The 15,122-nt window shown below is 42.6% G+C and overlaps 1 protein-coding gene across 1 annotated transcript; it reads right to left on the bottom strand.

The window, feature by feature from the left end:
• Positions 1–2,238: 2,238 nt before the first annotated feature.
• Positions 2,239–14,405, bottom strand: LOC147887165 (ATP-citrate synthase beta chain protein 1). The gene is made up of 17 exons (XM_087394160.1): positions 14,243–14,405; positions 13,500–13,627; positions 13,216–13,318; positions 13,064–13,129; positions 12,798–12,921; positions 6,988–7,122; positions 6,681–6,741; positions 6,262–6,338; positions 6,001–6,156; positions 5,501–5,629; positions 4,867–4,999; positions 4,519–4,646; positions 4,312–4,417; positions 4,114–4,190; positions 3,482–3,552; positions 2,888–3,172; positions 2,239–2,748 (listed from the first exon to the last, which is right to left on the bottom strand). The coding sequence occupies exons 2-17, from the start codon at positions 13,597–13,599 to the stop codon at positions 2,673–2,675; spliced, it is 1,827 nt and encodes a 608-aa protein (XP_087250286.1). The 5' UTR covers positions 13,600–13,627; positions 14,243–14,405; the 3' UTR covers positions 2,239–2,672.
• Between the last annotated feature and the right edge of the window lie 717 nt (positions 14,406–15,122).

Raw genomic sequence — 15,122 nt, 5'->3', positions numbered from 1 at the left:
TCCATGACAACTACCCTAATGTGTGTACAAGTTATCTTTCCCATCGGGTATAGTTTGCATGGTAGGGGAAGCATTATACCCTGCTTTTTACCAAGTATCATGCACAAGGATGAAAAATCGTGCTTCGGAGTGGCTTATTCGAAGATGCAAGTATCTGATGGATGTGATATTCTGCACATGTCTCCAAGTCATCTAATTTAATTCCCATGCACAATATCATGTCCAAAGGAAATGATTTGCATGGTCCGAGATGTTTTACACCACCCGTCATGCACAACGGTCAAAAAACACAAGTCAAGGTACCTTATTACGAGCATGCGAGTATCCAACGGACATGATACTTTGCACACACATAAATTAAACTCACCTTAACTAAAAAAGTATCATACCCACCTGAAGACGCATTATACCATGTTTTTCACCACCCGTCAAGCATAAGGGTGCCTTATATGAAAATGTGAGTCTTTGATTGGCATGATGATTTTCTTTAAAATATGTCATTAAAATTGAGGCATGTGAAAAATAGCATGCTCATCGAATATGGTTTGCATGGTCAAGGATGCATTCTACCATGTTTTCCACCACCGTCATGCACAAGGGTCAACAAACACACTTCAGGATGACTAAAAGATCTTCATAATGAGTTTCTGTCGACACTATGGAGGTGAAGATAAGCATCAACCATGGCAAGGGTAAAAGTAGTCCAGATTCTCTTCATTCAAGCTAGAACTACTTGTGAAGACTATATGATTCATTTTAGTCTCTCCCACACGAGCATCCAACTTTTAAAAATGCTTAGACCATCTCGCTGATAGGGCAACGCACCAATTAAGATAGAATTTATCACAATATCAACAGGCTGCAACATGGACAAAAACTTTACAAGGTGAACTTTGCATGTCCACTAATATGGCAAAAGCATAATATCTAGATGAATCCACGAACATGCCGAAACTCATGCTCTAAAAACATAACACAGTGTGCAATTTCAATCTCACAATAGTCACTCATCACACATAGCAAGGACTAGCTCCCCACTAACGTCATCAGTGCCCAACAGTGGGTGCAGACCATAGTATAAACATACGCTCTCACACATACAAATCTACACACCCACACATACTTGAGCATCCATTTATACAAAGGTCTTTGTCTTGAGTTTCTGTCGGCACTCCGGAGGTGAAGGGCAAACTCAGCCGTGACAAAGGCTAGCACTAAAGGAGAAGGCTAATCGAAAAGAAGTCCACATTCTCTTCATTCAAGCTACAAATGCTAGTGAAGACTATACGGTCTCTCCCAAACAAGCATCCCAAGTTTTAAAAAATGCTTAGACCATTAGTTGATAGGGCAACGCACCGTTTAAGATAGAAGAATTTATCGCAATATCAATAGGCCACAACAAAAACAACATATAGACCCACCTTATTTTGCGTCACAATTTTGATCTACTTTCGTGGAAACTAGACCAGAAACATATACTAGATGAATCCAGGAACATGCCCAAACTCATCCTCTAAAACACAACATAGTGCAGTCTCAATCTCATGATATCATAAGGTTGAAAACCATAAACTCCATCACGCGTAGCAGGGACTAGCTACTATGGCATCCCCACTGAGGTCATCAGCACCCAACAGTGGGTGTAGACCATAGTATAAACATATGCTCACACATACAAATCCACACACCCACACATACTTAAGCATCCATCTTCATACTGAGTTTTCTGTCACACTCCAAATGTGAAGGGCAGCCTCAGCCATGAGGAAGGCTAGCACTGAAGGAGAAGGCCAATCAAAAACTAGTCCAAAATCTCTTCATTCAATCTACAACTGCTTGTGAAGACTAAACGACTTCATTTTAGTATCTCCCATACCAGAACCACCCTGTAAAGACCATCGGTTTCTTGATAGGCCCCAAATCAGCTTAAAAACAAATACTAACCCCTAAGCTCCCAGCAAATATGGACAGTAAGTCCTAACATCAATCACTAATTGGACGTGAGCACACATCTGACATTTAAAAGTGGCCACCTCCTTAATGGACAGAATGACACAGCGACCTGTGCCCTTCACACTTCCAATACATGCATTTAAAAATTAAAAGCTGACACTGTACAAAGCCACTCCACAACACATTATATCACCTGTGAAAGCATGTGTGAACATATTAAATAACACAATGCATCACAATTTGAGACTGCATTTACAGAAAAACCAGGACAAAAGGTGGACGATAGCCAACTATTGTAGAAACCATCTGCTTCCTGGTGAGGCGAAATATAAAGAACTATAGAAGTCCACAAATTCTCGTCGTTATGCTAAAAAAGAACTGCATTCAAAAATTACTCTATTATTTCATTTGTCCACCTCACTTCGGCCTTAGCCTTTTCCTTCTGCCACACAAATGAAGGCACATCCTTGGGAACACAAAGGCTGTGTTTCCTTCCAGTATCATGGAGAGCAACAAAGAATTTGCACTGTATTGCTTATTATGCATCAGTGTTCAATCAGCTGCTTTTGGAATTTTTTGTGTGAGTGACACCATCAAAACTGATACATCAAATGACAAGTATGAATGAGCTTTTTGAGAGCTTCTGACAAGCTCAGACCCCTTAGCGATCTTTGATCTAAAATACAATTTCAGTGTAACGTGATTACTTGATTCCATATTCACTTTGTATAGAGTACATCTTCCCATGGATGACGGTAGAGTTGCTGCTTCAAACGTTTCTGGTCAAATGTGTGGCTGCCAAACAATTACACAACACATCAGCCAAAAGATGAAGACAGCAAAACAATCAACACCTGAAAAAAAATCATTTAAATTCACTTAGACATTGCAAGTCATTAGGTGCAGATTATGCTCAGAAGATCAAATAGCATACCCTATTAATCCAATCGTGCGAGCAAGTACAAACAAGCCGTTGAGATATCCAATCCCCACTATCTCATCAATCTCTTGCTGTGTGAACATGGAACTGCTAACCAACAGATCTAGAAAGAGGGAGCCAATAGCACCATCTACATTTAAGACCAGGTTGTTTGCCTTTGTAAGTGTGTACTTCTCCACTTGCAAGGCATAGTCCAGATACTTAACAGCCGGGAAAAATGTTCGTCCATACTGCTGCAAAAGCTCCACTCTTTTGTCCCTGTTGTCTGCACTTTTGATTCTGTTACATCATCACAAATATGGTGTATAAGATTCCAAGATCATCCAATAAGATGTGACTTTGTAAGACTGGAGTACACACATCTAAATGATCAAGCTCAAACTCATCTCAAAAGAAAATAAGCATTGCAAAAAACCCACAGGGTTACAAACCAAAACATAACACATAGCAACGACTAGCTACTAGAATATCCCATAGACATCACCCGCATAAACATACAACAAATCCTTCATAAAACTCAAACACATCCAATCCTCTTAAAAGATGCTTGAATTGAATGTTGCTGGCCAGATGATAAGCAAAACTAACCTGTGACCGATTCCAGGAACTCGAATCCCCTTTTTCTTCATTGATTCCACGTAGTCATAGGGCGTGAGACCCTAAGCAATCCACGTGAGAAGACACAAAACTCAGAACTTTTGCTTAACATATACTAAAGGTGTTTTTAGCATTGTCAGACTGAATGTTATGAACAGGAAGCATAATTCAGTTTACAAGCAAAGCGCCAAAGAACAGACTTCTAGTATATTGGTCAAAGGCCAGGCTTATCCAAGGACCAACATTAGGCTCATTTTGTAGCTAATAGAGGAATAGAGACCCTGGCCAGCTTCATGGACAAGAAGAATTGGACAACCAACTATGTACTAATACTCCGCCTCTAATGCAGAGCACAAATGAAGTACTTTCAAGAATGACCACACTACTTGATGCTTCTAGTAGTTCTGAAAGATTGACGATGAAATGTCAAAACTACATGCTTAACAGCATCACACATTAAGCCTATGCGCAATAAAAAACATGGAGTATGAATGAACCAGATGAGACCAGAATTACCAGCATCCATAAAAACAATGGCATAAAAACAGTCCCTCAACCACTAAGCTAACAGAAAACCATATAGGTGGAATCCTGGCAAAGCATGCAGCCTTATCAAAAATCACCTTGTCACAAGCATCCTTGAAATATCGTGCAGCATCATCTATTGCTCCACCAAAGCGGGGTCCAATTGTAAGAAGACCTGCTCATATCAATAAATTTGGTACTTTTACGATATATTCCTGAGTCTTGAAAATCCCCATAAAGTGCATTGGCTCACGTTCATAGTCAAAGGCATCACTGAAATATATCCAGATACCAACCTGATACCAAGCTTGACACAAGATCCTTTCCAGCACGGGCTGTCACAATTGTGTTGTGGGCACCAGAAACACATGGCCCATGGTCAGCACAGAGCATGATGCACATCTGTACGAGCCAACAGAAAGTGCACAAGGTGTCAATGGCCATTCCTTTTAGTGACAAAATTATACAAAGCATAACCTCACTAGCCACAGCTTGGGATTTGCCTCAATAAACTTGGTACAGTAGCGAGGTAGACTGCGCTTAAACCAAAGGAGAGAGATGACATCCCCAACTCCGTTATCATTTTCAATAAGTGTTGACATTTTGACCCCTGCATATGTAGCCTCCTCACCTGAGAATAAAAGGCAACGCTCAGGGTGTAAAGAAAGTAATAAACTAAAGATATTTGCAAACAGGCCAGCTAGAACAATGGCATCTCACAATCTTCAATTATAAAGCACAGTCAGCACTTCTCATATACAACTATTGCAGGTTCTGATTCATGATGGAAAAACACTTTGCTTGATTTCGTAAGTATGAACATTTAATCAGTGGATGCCAAATCTGCTTGCCTCTATCATCGCATATTGTTGAAATTATATGTGTGGGGGCACGAACTTTTCCATTTTTTATAGCCACACTTAGATCTTGAGGCACAGGTGGTGGTTTGAACTCTGCAGTAGGGGTAATCACACCCTTTTCTACCTGGCACAGTTCAAAACTACTTGTGTTAATACTGACTCTCCACCAAATTAAGCACATGATCAAAGATGGAAGGATGAGCTGATTGACAGGCTTCAAACCATAATCTTAGAGTGCGTAGTGAAAACGTGCTACTCTGAACAAAGACAACCCATTTACATCGTCATCCAAAAGTAGGTACATGACACAACTACAAAGGTGATACCCATTCAGTATCCTTAACATATGATCTATTTACCTTCTGGAGACTCAAAGGCTAGCATGTGTGCTTCAGTATTCATACTTCTGTAAAAATTCTAAGTGTACATAGTGTCTACAGAGACTAAGAGCAGCTTCATCTGTGATGGAGACAGCACTAGAGAAGAAGCCAGTTACACACAATCATTGCAACATCATTCAGCCACCGACTGTTGGAAAGGTACTTTCATCACTTCGTCATAATTTTCAGGGGAAAAAAACGTGGAGAAGGGGCGGCTATGCAGATTTTAGGACAAAAAGACTCACCAAACTTGTGTAAATCTCCTTGATCAAAGGTTCCAGGCCCTCAAAGGAAGTTGGCACATGAGCACCAGCTTCTTGCAGAGCATTGTTCTTTGCCTGGGCTGACTCCATATCACCACCACTCTTTGCACCCTGTACGCTACAACTGTTAATACTAATACAAAACAGTTTGACAATTGGTTACAACTGTTGCTAAACTAGCATGCCCACATTAATTAGAAACGAAAAACAAGACTGTTAGGTAAAAGTCGTGATTGGTCATCTCCCCTCTGTTCATGGTGGATATGGTGATACCTCTCTTTCTCATGTTGATTCTTTTAATGCATGCATTCTGAACGACTGGTAGGTAAAAGTCGTGATTGGTCATCTACCCTCTATTCATGGTGGATACCTCTCTTTCTCATGTTGATTCTTTTAATGCATGCATTCTGAACATAATCTTAACAGTGCTCAACGTGACCAGGACCTTTCAAAATCAAAAATGCCAAAAAGTTGGAACTCACAGCATGGCCGAATTGCACCTCAGACTTGAAGAGGCGTGCACATGTACCACTAACCCATGCAACTACTGGTTTTGTTACTTTTCCTTGCTTCAAGGCTTCTACCAGTGAATACTCATCTCGACCACCGAGTTCACCAAGTACCACTACCATTTTAATCTGCAAAAATACCACAGAATCACAACATCATACAAAAATATATCAGAACTCTCCAAACAAACATAGTGGCACACAACACCAGTAGACACAACGTGGAAATATTACCTGTGCAATGTTTTGGTACCGCAGAACATGATCTGACAGAGTAGATCCTGGAAACACATCCCCGCCAATTGCAATACCTGTGTTTGGTAGTCCGAGGATGAGATTCAATGCACAAACAAGACAAAAAAAGCTGCTCAAGTCTAAAAGGACAACAAACAGTAGATCCTCTGAGAAGATGTTTATTAGGTCTAAATTTTGGTCATTTTCTTTTCACCCTGATCTTCATAAAGAGATTTAGTGAAAGGCATTCCACTAAACAGCTAACCATCCAATTTTAATTCACATAAAAGGGATAATCATAAAAACCAAAAGTTACTCTTGTAAATCTCTCAAAATGCAAAATGAACTGAAGTGCTCACAAATTGAGCAAAAGCCAACAACTATGCGCAGAAGAGGCTTGTAAAGACTGAGAAAGCAACCTTCATAAATACCATCTGTCGTTCTTGATATAATTCGGTACAGTTCATTGGACATACCACCCTGTCAGGTCAAAAATCGAACACATTGAAACACGTGCCAATCAAACATATATCTAGATGAACCTAGGAACATGCCCAAACTCATACTCTAAAAACGCAATACATAGTGTTGTTTCAATCTCATGAGAGTCACGCACAGATAGCACGGACCACCTACTATGACATCCCCACCAACATTATCAGCACCCAACAGGAGCCAAACAAAATCCACTAATCATGTAAAATAGCAGGAATTCCTGATACTCACTGATTTGGAAACAAATCCCACAGAACCAGGGCGATAAAGCTTGCTTTCAATGATATTCTCAAGAGTGCCTGCGGTATCACCGATTTTGAATGCACCTGCCTGAATTCCGCCTACAGTAGCTGGGCCAATAATTACCTACCAACATGCCTATATTAGTCCCATCTCTCTCTCTCTCTCTCTCTCTCTCTCTCTTCACACTCACACAACATTGAGGGCTGAGAATGAGGTGAGTGGGTGTGTTGAGGGGCAGGGGAATGGGGAATGGGTGCATGCGGAGATATATTTTACAATGTTCCTCTTTGCTCATCTCAATGCCTTCATTTGATATCTTGAGTTAGAATGGACTCCATATCTCATTTAATGTTAAGGGAATGGAGGATAGCTTTTACTAGGACTTGCAATAAATCTCATATCCCTATTGCACCTTAAAATATATGGATTGACATCATGAAAAAGGGCCTGGAGAGTTTCACAACTTAGGATCTTTCTCCGTCCAAAGACAGACAGGGAAACCTTGACTATGAGGCTGCACTAAACACGAGTGACGATATCATGATGGCCATCTCTCATCATGGACAGAGCTGCAAAACAACCTTCTCCGTCCAAAGACAGACAGGGAAACCTTGACTATGAGGCTGCACTAAACACGAGTGACGATATCATGATGGCCATCTCTCATCATGGACAGAGCTGCAAAACAACCCACACTTTACCCCATTGGGAGCCTATTTGCTTGGGCAAGACATTGGAGAAAATGATGCCCCAACCCTGGGTTATGTGGACTTTCAGGGAAGCTTAGGGAAAAGGAAACCACCACATGTTTGCACAGATGTGCACTCCATTACCACTAGCCTACTTGCCTCAAATGAAATTTAATCAGAATGTTTAAATTGCTCGTGCAGGTTCTAAACCTGCAAGAAATAGATGCAAGCAACAGCTCTTCGAAGTTTGAAAGTGATGATAGATGAGAGAGGACAGAGATGGAAGAGAGCGAGAGCAAGCAGGGAACAAACAAACAGGCGAAACAAATAGTATGCAGCCAGAACACGTCACAAACCCTCAACCCATAAGCTATACTGTGTAAATTCATACTTACCACAATGTGACATTCTCAATCAAACTCTACAAGATTAAAGGTAAATGCCCATATAAAGATCCACTAAAGTCAGCATACATTCACACGCAAACCATAAATATGACGGGTTTTTAACCTTCCCAAAATTTGGAGAGGTGACAATATTTCGTAACACAAGCAAAAAAGCAAAGCTTATAAATTGCGGTTTGCACCTTTTGAGCTACAACTTCAATGGTCTTGACAATACACAGCATCTGACTTACAATCTGTGAGTTAGGACAAAGTCATAGCAAATTTTTGGAGAATCTAGCCACACATTTCGTACAGAATGCATCGTGCTTGCTGTCATGTTAAGATAGTAAGCTTCATGCTTGCAAAAGAGCTCCAAAAATGGAAGCAAACTGAAGCTTAATATATTTTGAGTACTTTCTTTGGAACCCAAAGGTGCCTTGACTACAAAACATGGCCAAAACATGGCTGATCTAATAGTCTTGCACATAATTGGTTCCATAGCCTCTCCACTTATGAATAGGCTTAATAGTAATTGTGGAGATAATGTGAAAGAAACACAATCTGGACTATGTCATCAAAAGCGTGATGGAATGACAAGGGCAAAGGCTCACTTTCATGTTATAAGAAACCCGGCAAATAAATGCTCAAGATCTTTTGCATGCCCCATCTACACTTCCAGAAAAGTTAGTACCATGCAACTCGTTTAGGGGACTCAGCTATTAGACTGATCCAGACCTTGATCTAGAAGGCACAAATAGTCCTCAGCAGCCCATGTGCTGTTGATGGAGACTTTCAAATTAGTTTAGGATTCAGCTGACTTCAGATATCAAGGAGAAAGTATTTATAGCCCCCAAGAGTCCATGTCTCCAACCTTGATTACATTGTACATCGACAAGCTTGAAAGCCATATTATGAAACATGGAACAAGTTTTTCTCTGTTTGAATCTAGTTTTATATGCAGCTGACATGGTTGTGCTACTATTGCAACAGTATCCACAGACCTTGGAAACATTCTGCACTGGTCACAGGAATAATGATGTCCACACTCATACACTCGTTCAGTTTCATTTAAGATCTCCTCGAGAACTTGAGCTTGGCTTTCGTAAATCCAAGATCAATACAATCTTTGACTAAGAGGAGCATGATTAAGGAAAGGTTCAATTCTAAGCGCAATTTAAACTCTCACTATTTCTAGACAAGCCCTGCACCATGCGTGCACACTAAGAATGGAGACCTAGTTATATAAAAAAGGTGAGTCTCATTTTGAGAGGCTATGTTCCATCACTCATTAAATGGAAACATCCATTCCACATGAAATTCTGCAGGCAGAGATTGCCACCACCCCTGTCACGATCTGTGACGTATTCCTTTCTCTATTTCTAGACTTATGGATGGTTTGATGAATGGACACTTGTGGAAGGGTATGCCCTTTCGACGGGACACTTCCTAAGAGGCACAACCCTTGCCCTTTCGACGGGACACTTGCCCTTTCGACGGGACACTTCCTAATGAGGCACAACCCTTCACAAGAGACATCCTATTGAAGAGACATTTCTATTGTAATGTACCCTCTCATCAAGGGTCACACCCTTCACAAGGGGTACACACCTCTTCATGCACATACCCTTTGGAGTACACACCTTTTCATGTGTGACTCTTCACTCTCTATATAAGAGAGGCCCAATTATATGGATGACACACTACATCTACACTACAGACATTCAAGCAATACAATTATTCCTTGTTCTCTGCTATCTCAGTCTCCTTTCTGTTCCTTAGCACATTTCTAAATATAGTAAATCTAGGATTTCTTACATTGGTATCAGAGCAAAATTCGCTCCTGCCTGTAGGAAATGCCCCCCACCTTCTAGCGCCGATCTGATACATCTTTTTCGCTAGAAGGACATCCGTGCACATTGTGCATGGAAGAGATGGAGAGAATGAGCGTAAAAATTTTTAGCGCCAACCCTACCTAAAGTCATCTATGGCCTCTCCATCTCCCACAAATCATGAGTTGATGTGAATGGACACGACAAAAATCGTGTCTTTTCAGGTGCTTGGGCTATCCCAAAACCAAGGGACGCACCTTTTCCACCATCAAACACACCTTTTGATGAAGAGCCTGGACTCCTCATTCAAGGGACACACCCCATCGTGGACAAAAGGACACACCTATTCATGTAGGGACACCCCTTTTAAAAACAGGGACACACCCCTTCATGAAAAGGTGCACCTATTCCAAGGGTCACACCCCTTCAAATAGGCACACCTTTTAGGCACCAAGCACGTATAAAAGGGTACCTAGAGGGGTTAAAATGAAAAACCCAGCCCCAAACCTTAGGTTTACCCAAGCTACCCTAGAGTTAAATAAACCCCCCAATTAATATTTTGGGCAACTACCCAGCCATAGGCAGCCCCCAACGAAAAAGGGGCGCACCTCTTTGACATTCCATATGGATTCCCACGCAGCAGCAGCCGCCTCAGCCATCGCCATTTTGCTGGCAGCCCACGCAGGGTCTGCCCGCCTCAGCCCTCGCCATCTCGCTGCCAACCCTGCCTTGCCATTTCGCTGCCAGCCCCTCGCCATGTCGCTGCCAGCCCCTTGTCATTTCGCTGCCAGCCCCTCGCCATTTCGCTGCCAGCCCCTCGCCTTTTTCGTTGCCAAGTTCCTTGCCTTTGCAGCCCCGCTGGTTTTGTAGCCCTGCTCCTTTCCAGCCTGCAACGTGAGCACAGCACCAGCCAGCCCTTCGGTCGCAAAACAGCCTGCAAACAGATTTTCGCCATGACAGCAGCAGCCTGGTGCGCCAGCCCCTATTGCGATCCAAGATCGGGTACCTGCAGCCTGTTGGGCCATTGATAGCCTGCTCTCCTTGCCAGGTGGAATCTTTCCATTCTGCTTTTAAGGATTCTCTTGTCATTATCAAATTACAGCAAATGAAAGACGCTCCCTTAAAGCATGGAAACCCCTAGTAATTCACCCGGCATTTCAAGGACACCTCAGGCATCATCTACCACACAATATCATGTTCAGATTGCACAACCAGCCCATTTCGGAGCTTTTGCATCTTGGGTCTTCTATGTCACGTGCCCTCCTAGTGATTTGGACCACATCCTATACCTTCTGCGTGAGGCACCTCAGTTACATTACTTCCTCCGCACAGTCCAGGTTGTGTTCCATGAGACACGAAGATACCCAGAACCCGATATTCCTCAAGAGTTTGCTGTCCATCTTTGAAGAGAATTTTACCCCTCACCTTCGGCATCTCTAGGGTACTCTCCACCCCCTTCAACTCCCAGATATCCTCCTATACAGGTTATACCTTCCCCAAGACAGTATTTACACTCCGAAGGCACTCCTTCTCCTGGATATCCTCCATTTCCCACAGCAGCTCCTTATCCCTTCTCAGATCCGTGGACTCTACAACCTACTCCTGTCCTCTCACGAGCAGTAACACCACTTTCGGCATCACCAGTGTTACCTCAGACAGGACCTCCTTTACCAGATTTCCACGGGTGGTTCCATCTTGCCTCACCTGCCCCCTCCAACATGAGCAACCTCAGGGAGCAGCCCGAATCTTCTTTCAGGAATGGTACAAACTAGAGCGCAAGTTCGTGCTTTTCTCACAGGGATCTCCGATATGTCGCAACGCTCGCGTGAAGCCTCTCCAGAGATCAAAGACTCAAGTCCAAAAAAGAACTCTGAAGTCAACGTACAAGGCGAATCACTATTGCAACTCTATTTCTAGAATTATGGATGGTTTGATGAATGGACACTTGTGGAAGGGTATGCCCTTTCGACGAGACACTTCCTAAGAGGCACAACCCTTGCCCTTTCGACGGGACACTTCCTAATGAGGCACAACCCTTCACAAGAGACATCCTATTGAAGAGACATTTCTATTGTAATGTACCCTCTCATCAAGGGTCACACCCTTTACAAGGGGTACACACCTCTTCATGCACATACCCTTTGGAGTACACACCTTTTCATGTGTGACCCTTCACTCTCTATATAAGAGAGGCCCAATTGTATGGATGACACACTACATCTACACTACAGACATTCAAGCAATACAATTATTCCTTGTTCTCTGCTATCTCAGTCTCCTTTCTGTTCCTTAGCACATTTCTAAATATAGTAAATCTAGGATTTCTTACAACCCCCTTTGAATCCAAGCAGCTACACACCACCACATTCTTACGGATAGTCTCCCAACACGGATAATGTTTTGTGAATCAGGAGACAAGCTCTCTTATGGCATCCAAGGAGGAAACAACTGTGTCAATCACAGATCTACTTTGAGGTTCCCTTCTTATAGGAGAAAGACGACGAGTATTAGTAATCAGATACCTATAGCCCTACTACATTTTATGGCTGGCATTTTTAGATAGCCAATTTTGAGAAACTTTAGGCATTACGGCTCTGCTGCATTGTCTGCAATGGAGGATAGGTGTCTAGAATCATTAAAAAAGGTTGCTACCAGTCTGGTATAAAAAATAGGACTCAAGAGTAAGTACACTTCATGGAAACAGTCAAACATGGCATTGGCTTGTGCTTTGATGCAAATCTCTCTCTCTCTCTCTCTCTCTCTCTCTCTCTCTCCATACACAAGTGCCCTCACGCGCACATATATAATTTATTTTTACCTGTTTCTTTACGTATTTACAAGTAGCTCACTTACTAATGACCAAAAGTAAGATGAGAGTTGACACAACTAGCCACCTTATTGTTGGACTTTGCATAGGCGATAAGTTTCTTTGTATCCCCTTCTGGTACTCCTTCAGCTATTATGGCCACTACTCTGATGGTCGGCTGCTTAAGGGCTTCCATTGAAGATGCAAAGGCACTGCCAAATATGCGATTTGTCAGTCCAAAATCTGCTATTCATATATTTATTTATTTTTAACTCTCTAGTTCATGAACAACAAACCATTCGTCTCACAAAACAATGACCTTTCGTTGATTTTTGTCAAAAGCAGTAAACTAACCTTCGGAAGGAGGCAAAATTTATAAATACATCAGCTGTAGGATGGGCTTTGCATGCCTCCTTGACACTGGAAAAAAACATTGTTCGTCAGACAGCCTATACAGATGATAGCACATGAATTGATTCCTCCAGACAAGTGGATAAGATACTTACTTTGAATGCACGGGCACGGCAATCTCTTCTTGCCCAAAAAACAGCTTCTGGAACCCTTCAGAGCCAGGATTGATAATTCCTGCAACTGAAGGAGTATCCCTGCCTGAAATTCACAAAAAATGTCAAACGAGGAACATAATAAACTCGTAGGTCTTCATATCAAAACCAGGAGAGAAAATAAGCATCAAAGCAGGACCATCTCTCTTTCTGACACTATTGCTAGAAAACACAAAATCTCCTTTTAGGCATTGTTAGCAAGCCTCATGCAGCACATATCCTCTTACCACAGAGGAAATCAAAATCGAGCATGCGCTGAATGGGAAGTTGCTTGTAATTGTAAAACAGAGCCTGTGTCTGTCGAGAAAAGAGCTGTCCTGTAGCCATAGCGTGGCACTCCCTTCGGGCTAACTACCTGGCACACATGGCATAGTCAGATACTTTACGTTGTGAATCTATTTACACATGGTGAATTCCGGAGATGAAAGGTAGTAACAGTGAACAATTTTCCCGTCAACGTTCTTAATAACGCATTTTTCGCCCTGTGTGAGTAAGAACCAACGTTTTGAGCCACTGGAAAATCCCGGAAAGCGAACTTGTGGAAGTTGAAAGTTAAAAGTCACGAATAACGACCACTCCCTATTCCAAAGGATCGTATGATTGCAAAAGCTTCGTACAAAGCCACGGATTTCAAGAAAATACGCCATACAACAAGTACAAGGTCGCACCGGATCGCGACAACTTACAGGGACCTGCAAGAAACAGTCCTAGGAGAGGTTGTGGGAAAGCGCAAGTCAAGGCATGAGGATGATGCAGATCTTGTGGGAAAGCGCAACAAGAGAGAGATTCGGAGCAAATGGCAAGTGATTTGCGATTGCATTTCTGAGCAGGTAGCGAGAGATGAAAGGCAGGAAGATTGTGCGCTGATGCAAATCCTACTCAAGGAGAGCAAAGGAAATGCTACAAAAGCAATGTGGGAAACGAAAAAACAAAAGGGGAGAGATGGAGAAAAAAGGAGAGGAAGAGTTACCAGGAGCGAAGGAACGAGGGAGGAGAAGACTGGGGAGGAGCTGGGGGAAGGAGAAAAGGGAAACGAGGAGAAGGCAAGTGAGGGATCACGATTTTCATGAGTTAGATTGCTTTATAGTTGACAGTAGCTTGGAAGAAGACTGAGTCTTTTCACATCAGTGTGTTTATTAGCCAGCCATTAGAAGGGTCAGCGCTGGCGGCTGTTGAGCACACCTCATCCCCATGTGATCAACCTCTCATTTGCACCTTTTCTTTTGGCCTCCCCTCTCTTTTCACACAGGTTTTTCAGCCACATTTTGCAAATTTTACAGCATTGAGAAAATATCTTTTACTCGTGAATATGAAAATGTTGCCACAAGACAAGCCTTTTCTTTACCTCAAGACAAGCCTTTCGAGTCCTCACAAAAAGAGAAAGCTACCATGTTAACTTTGAGCATCGCTTTTTAGCACTAGCACCCACACACATTGCCGTCCAAAGCGGGATAACCATGTCCTTTCCTAGTTTCGTAACAGAAAGTTGTGATTTCTGTGGGGATACTCTTGTCCTTCATTGGATCCCTTCCTACTTCTTTTCAGCCTTCTCTCCGGTGCTTGTCTCCCTCTCCTCTTCCTTCTCGCCTCGTCTCTCTCTTTCTAGAGATGTGAGCCGAGGGCAGTGCGCCCAACATCCTATGCCTCTTGTTTGGAGCGTCCCATATCTAAAACGTGTGTCCTGCCGCCACTAGGAGTTGGAGGAGACTCATTAATGGGATTTTTAGTATCGAGGGGGGGAAGGGGGGCGAGGGGGGGGGGGAACAGATTCACTTCCTAGGAAGATCTAATCTTTCGAAGTAACTCCCTCAAACATAGACCAGCTCGGTTGTGCACCGGGAAAGGTTGGT

This window comes from Dipteris shenzhenensis, chromosome 23 (genome assembly GCF_047967505.1).
Source record: "Dipteris shenzhenensis isolate YYH24624 ecotype China chromosome 23, Dip_SZ_1.0, whole genome shotgun sequence".
In the NCBI taxonomy this organism is placed as follows: Eukaryota; Viridiplantae; Streptophyta; class Polypodiopsida; order Gleicheniales; family Dipteridaceae; genus Dipteris; species Dipteris shenzhenensis.
This window is presented reverse-complemented; position numbering and strand designations above follow the sequence as displayed.

What these genes read in the sequence shown, in the direction of transcription:
- LOC147887165 (XM_087394160.1), bottom strand. Translation starts at nt 13,599, where the DNA reads ATGGCTACAGGACAGCTCTTTTCTCGACAGACACAGGCTCTGTTTTAC. An exon ending in CGATTTTGATTTCCTCTGTG is followed by an intron (nt 13,319 to 13,499) that starts GTAAGAGGATAT and finishes TGTGAATTTCAG; the next exon opens with GCAGGGATACTCCTTCAGTT. An exon ending in ACTGTACCAAGTTTATTGAG is followed by an intron (nt 4,418 to 4,518) that starts GCAAATCCCAAG and finishes TGGCTCGTACAG; the next exon opens with ATGTGCATCATGCTCTGTGC.